At 34.6% G+C, this 16,081-nt stretch overlaps 1 protein-coding gene across 6 annotated transcripts in view; it reads right to left on the reverse strand.

Annotated features, from left to right (window-relative positions):
- Mnb (minibrain) overlaps positions 1 to 16,081 on the reverse strand; it is a 52,536-nt gene that overhangs the window by 4,117 nt on the left and 32,338 nt on the right. For all 6 annotated transcript variants that reach the window (XR_013011250.1, XM_076445037.1, XM_076445040.1 and 3 more), the window contains 6 exons: positions 11,601 to 11,866; positions 5,244 to 5,412; positions 4,385 to 4,552; positions 3,333 to 3,619; positions 3,112 to 3,258; positions 1,625 to 2,057 (listed from right to left, as the gene is read on the reverse strand). Coding sequence is in view for 5 of the 6 variants with exons in the window: in XM_076445037.1 (XP_076301152.1) it covers positions 1,625 to 2,057; positions 3,112 to 3,258; positions 3,333 to 3,619; positions 4,385 to 4,552; positions 5,244 to 5,412; positions 11,601 to 11,866 (1,470 nt within the window). In the remaining variant the exon portion in view is untranslated. The remainder of the gene's footprint in view (positions 1 to 1,624; positions 2,058 to 3,111; positions 3,259 to 3,332; positions 3,620 to 4,384; positions 4,553 to 5,243; positions 5,413 to 11,600; positions 11,867 to 16,081) is intronic.

Raw genomic sequence — 16,081 nt, forward strand, 5'->3', positions numbered from 1 at the left:
TGCACGAAATAAAGTACAAGACAACGAAGTAATCGCTCTACAGAATAAAAACTTAATTAACACAGATATATCATTCAAATACTGTTAGCTGAGATATGCCTTTTGAAATCGAGCGAAAGAAATGTTACATGGGTTGTAGAAATAGAAAACATACGCACCGCGTTGACTACAATGCATACACATATTTCATACTCTTTGTAAATGAACGGGGGCGGGTCCGCACATTGGAAAGAACATATTCCAGCAACGATATTTGATGTTTACTATTTTTAAGTTCTAATGTAGGCACGTCATATCGACAAAAACATTCTTAGGTAACTAAGGTAGAGGTAATCTCATTACAGATGTATTAATTGGTAGAAGAATATTGGTACGGAAGTCTGGAGGCACGGGCAATCAATGTGAATCCGTGTCTCGTTTCAGAGAGTTAAAAGTGCGATGTTTGATATTTGGTCAAGCAAGCAAGGTTTCGCATATTACATCCGAGGCCAGGATATGATTATCAGGGACATTGTTAGTTTTTTTAGCTTGTAGGATTGTTTGTTAGACAGAACTTACTTATGTTAGTAAGTAAGATTAGGGTTGGGGCCTAGGACAGGTCGTCGCCGCCCCGCGGATACGACAGTCATCGAGCCACGTACTGTCCCCCCATCATATCTACGGGCAACAACAAGTATTGTTTAGTTTGCGCAGAAAATAAAAGATATCAGTTAAGGGATATACCTTATAGAGACATTACTAAAATCATTCATTGTTAAACAGTTTTGCAAAATGTAATACTATCTCAGCAACATAGTCCTATCGCATCATCGAAAATACGAACATGTTCGTTTTGCGAATGCAACTAATAAGCCAATTTGGTCGAGTATTTGTTTCTAGAATTTTTTCGTAAAAGATAGTAAATAATACGAGGAAGTTTCTTATTTTCTGCACAAATTAAAGCCTGCCTAAATCTTCAATGCTATGGAGTAGTTCCTTAAAATGTTGAGTCGCAGCTCATTCGATCTGATAATTCTGTTTTCCGAGAAATCTCTGCAACAATCATTTACGTTCTGATCTGAAGATTTTAACGAACTATGTAAGAAGTACTTGATTAGAGAGGTAACAGACGATCAACAATATTTTCTTAACTTTTGATTTCGCCCTATTTAGAATATTTGCTAGACAAACTTTTCTATGTTTCTGATTCGTTGCGAATATGAAACCATAGAGTTATCAATTTAAGAGCAAAAAATGATATGAAAGAAGTAGTGCACGAGATAAATAGTGCACAAAGACCCTTTATTATTTCCAATGTTTAATCGTGTAGTTGTGAAAATTTACACACGTCCTTCATCGTGAAACCTACATGAAAATGATTATTTAACATTTCTGTTGATTGTCACACATAATTTTACTGTCCTTTCTATGAATGAAATTTAAGGAAGTACAGTACAGCTTAAACTGTGACGAGAATGAATGTTTAAGAATGCTATTATTGTAAGCAGTGTGATCTTAATATACATTAAACATGTTAATGATAAATAAGGACTATCGGTAAATCTGTCACGCATGTAAATTGATATCCATTAAGTACAAGAAAATTGAAAGCTTCTGTATATTAGAAGGTGTGTAGCCAACTTACCGTGATCCTGGCTCATCGATACCACTGCCGGGCTCGTGTTAGCACTGTTGGCAGCAGCAATATTTGTGTTGGTCCCCTCGTCGGCTGTTCGCTTAAAGAAATTGTGCTGAAGTGCGTAATACGGCGTCACCCTTGTTTTCGGATCGAAGTCCAGCATCCGCAGAATCAAGTCTTTGAATTTGAGGTAATCAGAAATTGAATGACCAGGTTCACCTATCCTTCTACCCCCAGGGCCTCCGCTTTCAACGCCTAAGATATCGTGTAAGCGCCTCGTGCCAGGAGGTTTGTACTTTTTACCGTCCTTAGATTTTTTCAGCACATACGAGCCATCCGTGGGGACTTTGTCAAAGTATTTCCGCGCTTTGTGCGCTTGGTCCAATATATGTTTTGGTGGCATTCCTAGTACTTCTACGATTTTATTCATTTGATCGACCTGGAAAATCGTAAATGTAATCAGTTAATTATTGAACCTTACGTGTATGTACACTAACGAGCATAACTGATTCAACACACTTTAAATAGAATAACTTATAACAGAATAACTTTTGTATGAAAGGACCAAACGACTTCAATTTCTCTGTAAGGCTAGAAGAGAATTAGTTTAGTAAATGACGTCTAAACAATATTTTGAAAAAATGCATATGGTCGAAATTGCGAAAAAAATAGTAAAAATTGATTTTTACTACTTTTTTAGCTGGGCCAATAACGAAAATTTAAAAGAAGTGTTATATGCGTGCTAACATATTTTTCCTTCTATCGTACAATAAGCACTGTTAAAAAATGTATGTCATTAGGCTAGACTTCTCTTTTTATTGTTCTAGTTGATGGTCTGAAGTATCGTATATCATACTGGGAATTATCAGGCTCAAAAATGTTCCAAAAACGTCCAGCAATGATCGCGGGAGGAATTAATTAATTAAATAAGCCAGTACTAGTAACAAACGCAAAGTGAATTAAAAATGATCATAAAAAGATGTGTGTTTTTAAAATGTAGATATAACTTGTCCACCAAATTCAGAAAAAGAAAACAGTAAGAAGTTCAAATGAAAAATGTTTTGTTTCTCACATTTTGTCCTATTTTTGACATTGTTACATATTAGATCTATTTTATTTTTATTCGAAATTATCAAGTAACTGAGCCGATTCGTGTATATTCAGATATGTGTGATGAATATTATCAATATAATCAAAATACTTAAACAAACTGTTTCTATGTACTTTTAGAGTGATATTGTCCTTCTTTTTCTATATGATATCTTAAGTACCACTAAGGATACATTATTTACGTTTTGCCAAGTTGCACATATATAAATGAACGAATTTTGTAGAAAACTTTTCTCGATAAATGACTTTTCTTCTAGTTTATGTGTTTGGAATGGATATTTCTAAATGCTACAGGGTTCTAGAATGAACTGATTCATTCGAGGATGTCTCACTGAACGAGAAGAAATCACGAAACATATATACATATGTATAATTTTGATTACCTCATTGGCCCCACTGAACAGAGGTTCTCCTGTATGCATTTCAACTAAAATACAGCCTAGACTCCACATGTCTATCGCAAGGTCGTAAGGTATTCCTAACAAGACTTCAGGAGATCGGTAAAACCTGGATTGAATATACTGGTATATCTAAAAATGGAGAAAACACCAAGCATTAATTTGTGGACGTCAAGACACTGCTGGTAATCGCATCAGACACTCACTCTTTGTCCAAGCTGACACGAACTACCGAAGTCCACTATTTTTATCGCACTTCGTTTGGGATTGCACAAAAGTATGTTTTCGGGTTTCAGATCACAGTGAATGATGTTCAATTCCGGTGTAGACAGGAACAAAAGGGCAGTACACAGTTGCTGTGCAAACTTTCTCGTCAAGTTCAACGACACTCCTCGAAAATTCGTATTTCTAAGTAGATCATATAGATTATACGATAACAGTTCGAATACCAGACATAAGTGATTCCGCCACATAAAATGCCTTTTCAGCTTAACTGTAAGTGAAATATTTTTCATAATATATTATCGTCGAAGATATAAACATGTACAGTCAGCGGCAATAATAAGTGGACACCCTTAAAAATCGCATAACTTTTTAGAAATTGGTCCAAAGGACTTGAATTTTTTTAAGATGTTAGACCGGCTAGTTTGCTAGAGAATAAGTAAACAAAAATTTATTACAATTGCAATTGGTAGGAACTATACAAAATTTTAAAAAATGATGTTCTATCAACTTTTTTATCTGGGCCTGTAACGATAATTTAAAAAATGCGTTTTATAGATTTCGGTAACTTATATGCATACTGAAAATTTCATCGAATCCGGTCAACATTGCAATGAGCTACATACGTTCAAAGATGATCACGTAAGGGTGAAATGCTCTGGCAAGGCTGAAAATCTGCGACTTTCACCCTTAAGCTCTCATCTTTGAACGTATGTAGCTCATTGCAATGTTGGCCGATTTCGATGAAATTTTCAGTATGCATATAAATTACCGAGATCTATAAAACGCATTTTTTAAATTATCGTTACAGGCCCAGATAAAAAAGTTGACATAATTCCTATCAATTGCAATCGTAATAAATTTTTATTTACTTATTCTCTAGCGAACTAGCCGGTCTAACATCTTAAAAAGATTCAAGTCCTTTGGACCAATTTCTAAAAAGTTATGCGATTTTTAAGGGTGTCCACTTATTATTGCCGCTGACTGTATGTAGATGACAAATGTCGACTGGCGATATTTCGTCACAGGCACAGACCTATATAATATTTATTCTCGGTATCCGCCCTGTTCATCATTTCCAATAGCCTCACTTCGATTTGCGCTTGATTTAGAAAAGGTTTTTTATTCTTGATAATTTTTATTGCCACTTGCGTTTGTTCTTCGTGATCAAACGCTTTTACTACTTGGCCGAAACTGCCTTTACCTGAAAGTTATAAAGAAACATTGATAATTTGATGTTTCGATAATTAAGACTACAGACTTTATGCATATCTATTATTTTTCCATCTGTAAGATATAGAACAACAGAATGGCTAGATGATATCATTCTAATTCTTACAGATGAAACAATTTTTTGTATAAATACAAATGTAAATTTGCAGTTAAACTACATGTATTAGTGACGACAATATTATATTCATAGAGACTGATGTTGTGAAACATAAAAAAGACTATCACATACTCTTAATAAAACGAAGTGATTAGGAATTATTTGAGACGGTTTAAAAGTTCACTAATGTTCTACTATTACTAATATTTCATTAACTTTGTTCTTTATCGTGGAACCACTTACTGCAAAGCAATGATACCATTATCAAAATTTATTTTCACGAAATAAGATATTTTATATGCCACAAAAGATATTTTAATCAGTACTATCCTTATTTTTTTATGCAGAAGCAATCACTTTTTAGTGATGATGTTTATTTCGTTGTTTACAGTATAGTTAATCGACTTTACTAAATTTAAAACAGGATAAACTTCTATGCACGAATAGAAAAAGTTAAATTAATTAATTCTTTATTCTTATAACGTATTAAAAATTTGCAAGTTCATGAAAACAATAGTTCAGTATTGTAAAAAGCGTTAATAATAAATCTAAATGATAATTTTACCTATTAACGAATCGATCTCATAGCGATCGAGGAACTTTTCCCCATTTTTGATAATATAATCATGATTATCATCATCCCAGCCATCGTTGTACAATTTTCTTTCCTTTTTATGGGAACCATCTTCTCCTTGCATCTGTTGCGCCCTTCTCTTCTTCTTAGCGTAGTAAACCTGTAAATTATGAATGCAAATTAGCAAAAATAGAAGAAACTACACATTCAAAGCAGCATTATTTGGTTAAAAGAGTTCTCGTTGTACATATAAACTCAGTTTTTCATTTATAAAAATTAAAAGCATCAAGTGACGAAAAATTCCTGTATTTCCTAAACCTTATTATTAACAATAATCTCTACTATTCGAATCTTTGTTTTACACATCACTATTAATGGTTCCACGTGTGTGTATGTTTGATAATTGTGTAATTCAAGTTTTTAACACATTCGCGCAGCCCCGAAGACTATTACTATCAGCATAATCGGAAGAAGCATTTATCACTGACTTTTGAAGTGAAAATTTTCGAGATCTATTTGCTAGGATCTTCGTGTCACTTTTTCGAAATTTTATTCATCGTTCAAGTTTGCACTTGTAAATGGTTCCAAAACACCCACCGCGAACCGGTTTTGGATGACCGACTTTTATCCCTCGAAAATTAGGTCCAGCGAATTTCTATTTGCGCCACAGTTACTATTGTGTAGCAAATTCCTTATGGAAACATAGCAAATCTTACGGAACATATAATAGAAAGTTAAAAAAAAAAATAGAATTATTGTATATCGTAAATCTGAATTTCTATTGCTCAAAATTACTGTCGTTTTTGCAGGATATATTTCGGAAATATATTAGAATCGATAAAGGATTACATAGGAGCAGCTTACACTACACAATTTAATACTAGGGAATGCTGTTGTTGCGTCATCGTTCTAATCCTTCGAAGTGGTTGTAGGCATGTTGCATTCTGCTTTTGTACATCATTCAAAACAACAAAGATAATAATATTCACTCTGTTTATGCGTAAAAATGGAAGAATTGTTTTCTTTTATTTATATTAAATGATTGCACAAGTTCGTGCCCGATTTGAAAATAAAATTTTCAAGAATACAACTTTATTAATCAATTATACATACAGCCACCATTCTTTTTCTAATTGTAGAAAATTTAACCATTTTTTAATTTTAATTTAACGAATCTTTAACCAAATCTTTAACCAATCATTTAATAGTTTGTCAATTCAGTAAAAATAAATTTAATTACATTTTGCAGTGTCTTATACTCAATCGACACATATACATGCGAAGCTACGTTTCGAAAAAGAGTGAAGATAATTATTGAAAATCTTACGGTGTTGACCTTCACCGCAAACTCATTATTTATGACTAGAATGTTTGCATAGATTAAAATTAGAAAAAGAAAGAAACCAGCAAAGTTCAAGGTTGAATAGAATAGAATAGATTTTTACAATAGCTATTGTCGGTGAAACCCATTACTACCGTGGATTAAATTCGATTCAGCTCTCTTGGAATTTGTCTATAAAAATGCTGATTTGCATAAACATCCACCGTCTAATTATAACTTTATGCTTGAATGACAGAACGGCTAGGAGGGAAAGGAAAGTGAACGAATAAGTAGGTAGGTATGTAGTTGAAGGAGTCACGGACGTAAACGAAACAAAGAATAGGAAGAGGTGGGCATCGGGTAACAGATAGCGAAGAACGAGACAGAAAGAGTAGAGGCGTGATTAAGGGAACAGTGATGTAACTCGCGAATTATTATACTAAATATGCGACAGAGAATCGAACATTTCGATCATACGTTTAATCATACACTTCTTTAAATACTTCTGATACCTACAACCGAGCCTTTATCGTTTCAAGAAACTGCAAAACACGCCGCCTGTCGCGCGCAACTTTAATTCCTGCTTTTATTAATGAAGGAACTCGAGACAAAAGCAGTTGTTTGAATTTAACGCGTCGGAAATTCTTTTTAATACTTTCCCTGCGATTGTCTTCGCCGCGGGTTCAGCTTGAATTTCAAATTTTTGTTTTAGTATTCTTGCATGTTTAATGTCGTTATTTGTCGATTGTTTCAAGATCGACAAATTTGACGGAAAAACGCGTAATTGCCAATTCAATGTCATCTTCCGGCTTCTTCAAATAATCTGAAGAGGTAAATATATTTCTTCTATCGATCGTATTTGCTGATAATAAATTTTTAAATGTTTTCGGCGCAAAACGGTTCGATCGTTTATTACGAATTATAAAGCAACTTTGCTAATTGTCAAACAAAATCAACGTTTCGATCCCAGTCTGGATCTTTTTCAAGATTTATTTGAATCGCGTCTGTAAATTAAATATGTTGTTGTAATTTTGGAAATTAATTGTTGTAATTTTTGCTCTGTAATTCGTAATAAACGATCGAACCGTTGCGCCGAAAACATTAAAAAATTTGTAATCCGAAGAGGTATTAAAGTAAGATAAAATAGTACGATTCACCACTAGACAAAGAATTTGTGTGTTGAATGCGAATTATAAAAAACATTTAAAGAATTTAAAAATCTTGTTACATCACATTCATCTGATCACAATGTTCACAAGAGAAATAAATGTCTAGGCAGCCTCTGGGTGATAGAATTAACACGAGCAATTTTTATATTGCATAAAAACAATTTATGCAAACTGTAAACCTGTTGTTTTTTTTCAGACGGATTAAATGCTTTGTTATAAACACGTTTTAGTAAAATTCTTATGATACAAAAATAAGTATTACAAGTAGACTGCGGATTTTATTTTTAAAAATGGGCGCATACAATTTGAAACAGTGGAGGTATTAAAAAGACTTAACGCCACCAGTGTATCAGTTTTACCTTAATAAGATAATTAAAAGAAGAGTGAAATTTTTATTTGGCTCTTGCAATCAATGCAAACATTTTTTATGTTGCATAAAGATCCGCAGTCTAATTATAAGTTATGTTGCAATAATATATTATGATCAGCAGCAGCGCTGTGATTGGTCCGTGTTTTCTGTAAATAACTCCTTAAAAAAAATTTTAGGAATCACTCTCTTCAACGAAATACAGCATTTTTGGGACAACCTGCGTTTTAACACTTCACTATGTATTTACACAAATGTAAAATCATTTGTCTATAAATGTATCTGCTCTACTATGTATTTTACACATTAATTATTTCGTTTCAAACAATATTGTGTCTTGCAATATGTTTCGGCACAAGCAAATAATTTAAAGATACTTATTAACCGAGAAGAATGTGATTGTTGTAGAATAAGTATCGCAAAATATTATGTAAATGTTAATGACGAATTAACAATGAAAATCACGTGATCTTTTTAAACCAGATGAACGATACTATTCTTTTTCTACTTAATTGGCATTGGAATCATCGATTTAATCAATGTGACACAGTATACATTTAAGAATCTATATTGTTACAATTTAAACATTCCCTTCGTGTTAATCTTTTCTGTCAAGAGGCATAGTGTTTAAAATTTTCACAGTACTTACACGTGCTACCCAATATAACGGCTAACCAGTGACAAGTGATTAAAAACTAACATTCTTCAACCTCACGTGTTTATTTATAGTTTTTACTACCCTGAACGGAGAACGAATCGGTGGAACATGGTCGCGAATAGGGACGTTTATCTTATGTACCACCGTAAATAGGAACGTTCAGACAATGTATATCCGAAGTTCGCGAGTGTAGATCGAATATGACAGTTATTAAAACCGTTTAACGTGAGTGTGTGTTTCGTGAAAGTAATAAGAGAACGGTACATGTAAATTAGGATAACGCGTGTGTAAATAAATAGCTATCGTGAACCATTATCAATCTTACGTCAAAAGACTCCGAGAGTTCCATGAACAAATTTACAAGTTAGTATTATAGTTAGTCGAAATATTGAAGTCAACTTGTGTATTATCATCCGATGTAAATCTGTTATGCGCCTGTTCGCATAAAGAATTCTTTATAATAATAACAGAACGGTATAATTCAACGGCAATAATCGTGGAGCAGTATTTCACGTAAAGTTATTCTATAAACATTCTTGAACAAATTTACAAGTTAGTATTATAGTTGATCGAAATATTAAAGTCAACTTGTGTATTATCATCCGATGTAAATCTGTTATGCGCCTGTTCGCATAAAGAATTCTTTATAATAATAACAGAACGGTATAATTCAACGGCAATAGTTGTGGAGCAGTATTTCACGTAAAGTTATTCTATAAACTTTCTTGAACAAATTTACAAGTTAGTATTACAGTTGATCGAAATATTAAAGTCAACTTGTGTATTATCATCCGATGTAAATCTGTTATGCGCCTGTTCGCATAAAGAATTCTTTATAATAATAACAGAACGGTATAATTCAACGGCAATAATCGTGGAGCAGTATTTCACATAAAGTTATTCTATAAACTTTCATGAACAAATTTACAAGTTAGTATTATAGTTGATCGAAATATTAAAGTCAACTTGTGTATTTTCATCCGATGTAAATCTGTTATGCGCCTGTTCGCATAAAGAATTCTTTATAATAATAACAGAACGGTATAATTCAACGGCAATAATCGTGGAGCAGTATTTCACATAAAGTTATTCTATAAACTTTCTTGAACAAATTTACAAGTTAGTATTATAGTTGATCGAAATATTAAAGTCAACTTGTGTATTTTCATCCGATGTAAATCTGTTATGCGCCTGTTCGCATAAAGAATTCTTTATAATAATAACAGAACGGTATAATTCAACGGCAATAATCGTGGAGCAGTATTTCACATAAAGTTATTCTATAAACTTTCTTGAACAAATTTACAAGTTAGTATTATAGTTGATCGAAATATTAAAGTCAACTTGTGTATTATCATCCGATGTAAATCTGTTATGCGCCTGTTCGCATAAAGAATTCTTTATAATAATAACAGAACGGCATAATTCAACGGCAATAATCGTGGAGCAGTATTTCACATAAAGTTATTCTATAAACTTTCTTGAACAAATTTATATATAATAAATTAACAAGAATATATTCAGTCAGACTTCCATAATAAATATATATATGGACTAAAGAGTGAATGTATCGTAAATTATTGTAATAATAATAGTTGTAAATTAATAAATGTGGAACCTGTCGTTTCGAAGTGTCCCGCAAATTTAGTGTTAAAATAGAAAGAATAATATGTACAATAAAAATAAATACCGTGGAATTGAGGCAAGCTGTGCTGTTACGAAAGACGGCGGAAGAGCTTAAAAATCATGTTTTGTTTTCGGTATAGAAACGAAATAGCTTGAGGAAACACGTGTCATCGGTGGTGGTAGTGAGCATTGCCGCGTCAATCGTAATTCGGTTTATAAAGCGCCACGCGAGATCATTTTATATTCTGCAAGTGATACGTTTTGCTTTTCGCATGTGTGAAACCGTTGAAATAATTACGAGCAGTGGAACTATACGCACTGGAAAACGCGGCTCTCCTATGGGATGACCCAATACAAAAAACATTTCAACACGATGGACAATGTGTAAGTTATATTTAACGCCAGTGGCGCACCCAGGGGGGGAGCCAGGGGGCCAAGTCCCCCACCAAGAAAAAAATGTTCAGCTTCCAAAATTAAAATCGCGGACTCGCGGAATAGCCCTGGGTACCGATGATAGATATTTTGGCTTAAAAAAAAGGTCATCACGCAAAACCTAGGGCTGGGTTCAACTCGGCCCCCCCCCCCCAAGATTACATCCTGGGTGCGCCACTGTTTAACGCTAAACCTACCAAGCATTAACAGTATCTAGTAAATGTTACGTTATAAAAATGGCAAACCCCAATTAGTTTATCGAGATTGTTCTTAATTTTCAGTATATAAATGCTTGGTCAAGGAACTTCGTTCCACTATTTTTCATAAATGAATTTTTATAATTTCAATGATACGGTAAAGTCGCATTTACTGTCCAACAGCCCGTGTTCTGCACGGACAGTAATCGCTAGACTGCGGATCTTCATGGAAAATAAAAATTTTCTATCTGAATTGCAACAAACCAAAGTGAAATAGAAAGCTATTTTCTGTTTTAATATGTTGAGTTGGATCATGAACATAATCGCACGGTACCTCCGATGTTCTGCATAGTAATGAAACTAACCAAATATTTAAATATCAAAATTGATCAAAATCTTACTTTGTAAGATGAAGACATTTATAAAGAAATTCATTACGGCTTTAAAATAAAAATTCAGTTTGCGAAAATTCAATCCATCGTACACACACACACACACATCACTGTTTAAACTTTCTTCTGTCTGCGACTGTGTGCGTATGGGAATGGAATGTTCGTAAATGGAAAAGCATTGTTTACCTCATTGATGTGCTTGTAAGTTTTGATGAGATCGACACTGAGTTTCCTAAGGGGTGCGGTGGCTGGATCACGAAACCTAGGGGGTATCCTAGCTTGCATGGCGTGAATATCCGCAGGAGTTTCTTGGGGAACCCCACCGGTTCCGCCACCGACACCAGCACCCCCACATACTGAGGGGGGCAGGGGTTCCTCTGCTACCAGACGACCATAAAGGGGTGCGCCACCCCCGCCTCCACCGCCTCCGCCCGTTCCCGCCCTCCCGCCTACTGAAAATTAAACATCACAGAATTAGTAATTATCACGAGAAGCTCGACAACAACGTCCGACTTCGATTTTAATAATTTTTTGCGAGACGATGGTATATGGATCCCTAATTATGTCTGCAAAATATTAGGTGTAGTTACTCAATAGTTTTAAAGATATAAACAATTAAACTTTCATTCCTTGTTGATATACATACCATGATTTGCAGCTCAAGTTTTCCAAGTTCCATTTTGTTTATATCTTTAAAACTATCGAGTAACTACAACTAATATTTTGCAGGCATCATTAGGGATCCATATACCATCGTCTCACAGAAGATTATCGAAATCAAAGTCGAACAGGTCCTTCCCTTGTAAGAAGTATACTTAATTCTTTCATTATGCACAAGAGACCGATGAGTAATCGAAAAGAATTATAACAATACATTTTTATTATGCATAAAATAAATATTCGAGTAAATGGGTATTTATTTATGTTCTATGCAGAACATGAAAAGTTTTCCTGCGGTCAAACGCAGTTTGAATTTGAATAATTTCATTCATGTCCTACATTTTTATCAGTTTGATTGCCATGTCGTTTAACCATTAAACCCTAATCATCCACCATCAACACGCAACAATGAAGAACGAACAATTTCGTTCATCTTCTTCTTTGTTTCTATTTATGTATTTTATTCGAACCTTATCGGTCGTATAATCGTCAATTACGCTAAGTATAGACAATTATTTTCGACAATAAATTTTTCTATTCAACCATATGCTCTCGAATATCGATGCGGATACGTGCAACCTACAAAGAATTTGGTAAGCCTTTTATCCTCTAGCGAAATCACGTTGCCGAAGATCAAACGGTAAAATTTCGATTTTTATCCATGCGCAGGAATCTCGTCACAAAGAAACAGATAATAGTAACTGTAACTCAATGATCGGTTAGAGTCGATGATAATTTTCTAGAAAAACCACTGCATCTTTTCAGGAGTATTATGTTCATGAAAATTTCGGTACCAAAATTCTTGGAAATTGAAGAGTTTGTTTGTTTTGTCGAAAAATGTGAAACCGGCGATTTGACCAGTGGTACACACACACAATTAGTGTTACAGCATAGGTGTTTACGATTCTTCTGGTTCTTTAAAATACCAGATTACTTAAGAATGACCGATAATAATCATAATTCATTATTGAAATACAGATTAGCCGCGAAGGCGGATGCATCCATTCCGCTCGGTGCAGCTTGTTGCGGCGATTATACTCGCTCCCTCCTCTTAAGGGGTTAACTGATCAATTTGGGTCTTACGCGATTTAAATTGTAAAAGGACAATATTAAGTCATGCTGCGCGTTTTACACCTATAAGAGTGCTTTGTGATTACTGGACTTCGGATTTTATGCACGTATGACGAAAAGAGTTCTTGAAATCAATTGAAAGAAAAAGAGTTGAAAAATCATTATTGGTGCAATTAATATATTAGTCCAGTGAATGAATGCTCATAAGGGGGGTGTAGAGGGAAATGGAAGGAACACAATTTTTAACTTTGGGACTTTGTTTGGACTAGTTAGGAGGTAAACATACTAAAAGTCCCTACTCCTAGGAGGTGAGCGAAGTGCAGGGAGGTACGTAGAAGGTCCCCTTTTTCGGTTTTTAGCTTATATCTCGGAAACTATGTGTCCTAGCGATAAGACCATTCCATACAAAATTAAAGCTGATAAAATGTTCCACAAGATTGATTCCATTCAGTTTTTCTCTATCTCGCATAGTATCCTAGATATCCGCGCTCAAAGTTCACTAATTGTGAAAAAGAAGAGCCTTATTTGACTAGCTAACTCTTCAGCAGAATTAGTGAACTTTGAGCGCGGATATCTCGGAAACAATGCGTCCTAGCGATAAGATCATTCTATGCAAAATTAAAGCTGACAGAATGCGCCACAAAATTGATTGGATTCAGTTTTTCGCTATCTCGCATAGTATCCTAGATATCCGCGCTCAAAGTTCACTAATTGTGAAAAAGAAATTTTTGCCTTATTTGACTAGCTAACGATATCTCGAAAACTATGCGAAATAGCGAAAAACTGAATCGAATCAATCTTGTGGCACATTTTATCAACTTTAATTTTGTATAGAACGGTTTTATCGCTAGGACGCATAGTTTGCGAGATATAAGCGGAAAATCGGAAAAGGGGACCTTCTACATTCTACATGCCCCCCTTCGCCCCCGCTCACCGCCAAGGAGTGGGGACTTTTAGTATGTTTGTTTCCTAACTAGTCCAAAAAAAGATCCAAAGTTAAAAATTGTGTTCCTTCCATTTCCCTCTACAACTTTTCGTTGACTGGACTATATTATTTCCAGTCTATTAACCCTCTCCGTGTTTTTGTCTAATATGAATGCAGTCACGTTTCCCTGTTTAATATTTGATAATCGAGGAACTTTATGCTCTAATTTTAACGATTTAGTTGTGGCTCATCGCAGCATAAATCATTATAGTCAATGATTTCATACCACGACCCACTAGATAGTTTTTTATTCGTGTGAAAAATACAAAATGGCATATGAAACCTTGGAAACTCGAAAGAAAATGAATCTTGTGTTTTTTTCACATGAAATATTGGTTTAAGTCACGATTTTCATATGGAATGTTAAACAATGTCCATTACTGCGAGCACAATAGAAATGTCTTTCTTGCTTTGATGGTTTTAATAAGTTGAAAATAATACATCGATATTAATTTATCTGTTGTTTTAAATAGCATATACCCAATGTTATATTATAAAATCCGCAATTTAGCTATAACTACGTTCAAAGAACACATTGAAATGATATTAAATCAATTTGTCATATGATATTAAAACAATTTATTCCAAATATAAATATATAAGGCATACTGAAACATGAAGTAATTTCAATACTTCATATTTTCATCTTATCATCGGTCCCCCAAAAATGTAAATTTTTATAAAAGTTTTCACTGTACTATATTATTACTAGACTGCGTTGCGTACAATTTAAAACAGAGGGAATATTAAAAAGATTCAAGGCCAGCAGTGCATTAGTTTCACCATAATAACATAATTAAAAGAAGACAGAAATATTAATTTGACTCCTGTGTCTTGCAATCAATGCAAACATTTTTTATTTTGCATAAAGATCCGCAGTCTAGTGATAACTGATCAAATAAAAGGTAAGGCTTCTCGGCCTCTTATTATCCAAAAACGATGGGATGGAGGTTTGAAATTTTCGGGAATAGTGTTTCAGGCAAAGAACATTGTTTAGCATGGAAAAAACAATGGAAATTATCGCGGAGAGTAGCCATTTTACCCATGCTTGTCCTACCAGACCGTTTTCGAGTGGTCGCGTGATCGATATCGTCTGGTTGGGTCTGCGCGGACCCAGGCTGCGGTCGGCTAGGGTTTATCGAGCCTTGACACCTAAGAAGCCTGGGTCCACGGAAAAGTGGTTTAACCACGGGTATACACGAAGCACGTATGCACGATGGTGCATGTGATTGAGTATCCACGCAACGAGGTCACGAAGACTAACACAAGCCGTGCGATAACCAGCACGCATTCCGCTTCATTCATGTTTCCTGATATAGACTGACTTTCACCCATATACAACGATTCATTAAAACTGCCCCTGGAGAACGTTCGTACAATGTACACCGCCTTAGGATTTCTCGAATGGCTTCGAGCAGTCATCACCCTTGCCCGACAAATCAGACATCGTCGCGACATTTATTTATAGCTGTTTGTTATGCAATAAGGGCTTCTCTGTCCAACCGACATAAGTTGCTCTCGCACCTTGCGCCGAAGTGATATACCAACGGGCTCTTCGCATGGTTCCCTAGTCACAGATCAGGGGCGGGTAATATTTGGCGAAATACAGTGACTCCCACTAATATTCGGACACTCTTAAAAACACCGTAACTTTTCAAATATTGCACTATGCGATTCGAACTTTTTTGGAAAGCTAGAACAATTAGTTTACTACAGGATGTGAAAAGAAATTTTTTCAAAAATTGCATTTGACCGGAATTTTGTAGAGGAAATACTAAATGTTGCATTTTACAACTTTTTTATGCGGGCCTATATTGAAATTTTGAAAAATATGTTCTGTAGATCTGCGTGGGTTATATGCATTGTGAAAGTTTCATCGAAATCGGTTGATGCGGGGAAAAATGACAGTCATTGAAAGATGTAAGAATTCTTCGATTTACTGCTGTTATAG

This window comes from Lasioglossum baleicum, unplaced genomic scaffold, assembly GCF_051020765.1.
Source record: "Lasioglossum baleicum unplaced genomic scaffold, iyLasBale1 scaffold0021, whole genome shotgun sequence".
Classification (NCBI taxonomy): domain Eukaryota; kingdom Metazoa; phylum Arthropoda; class Insecta; order Hymenoptera; family Halictidae; genus Lasioglossum; species Lasioglossum baleicum.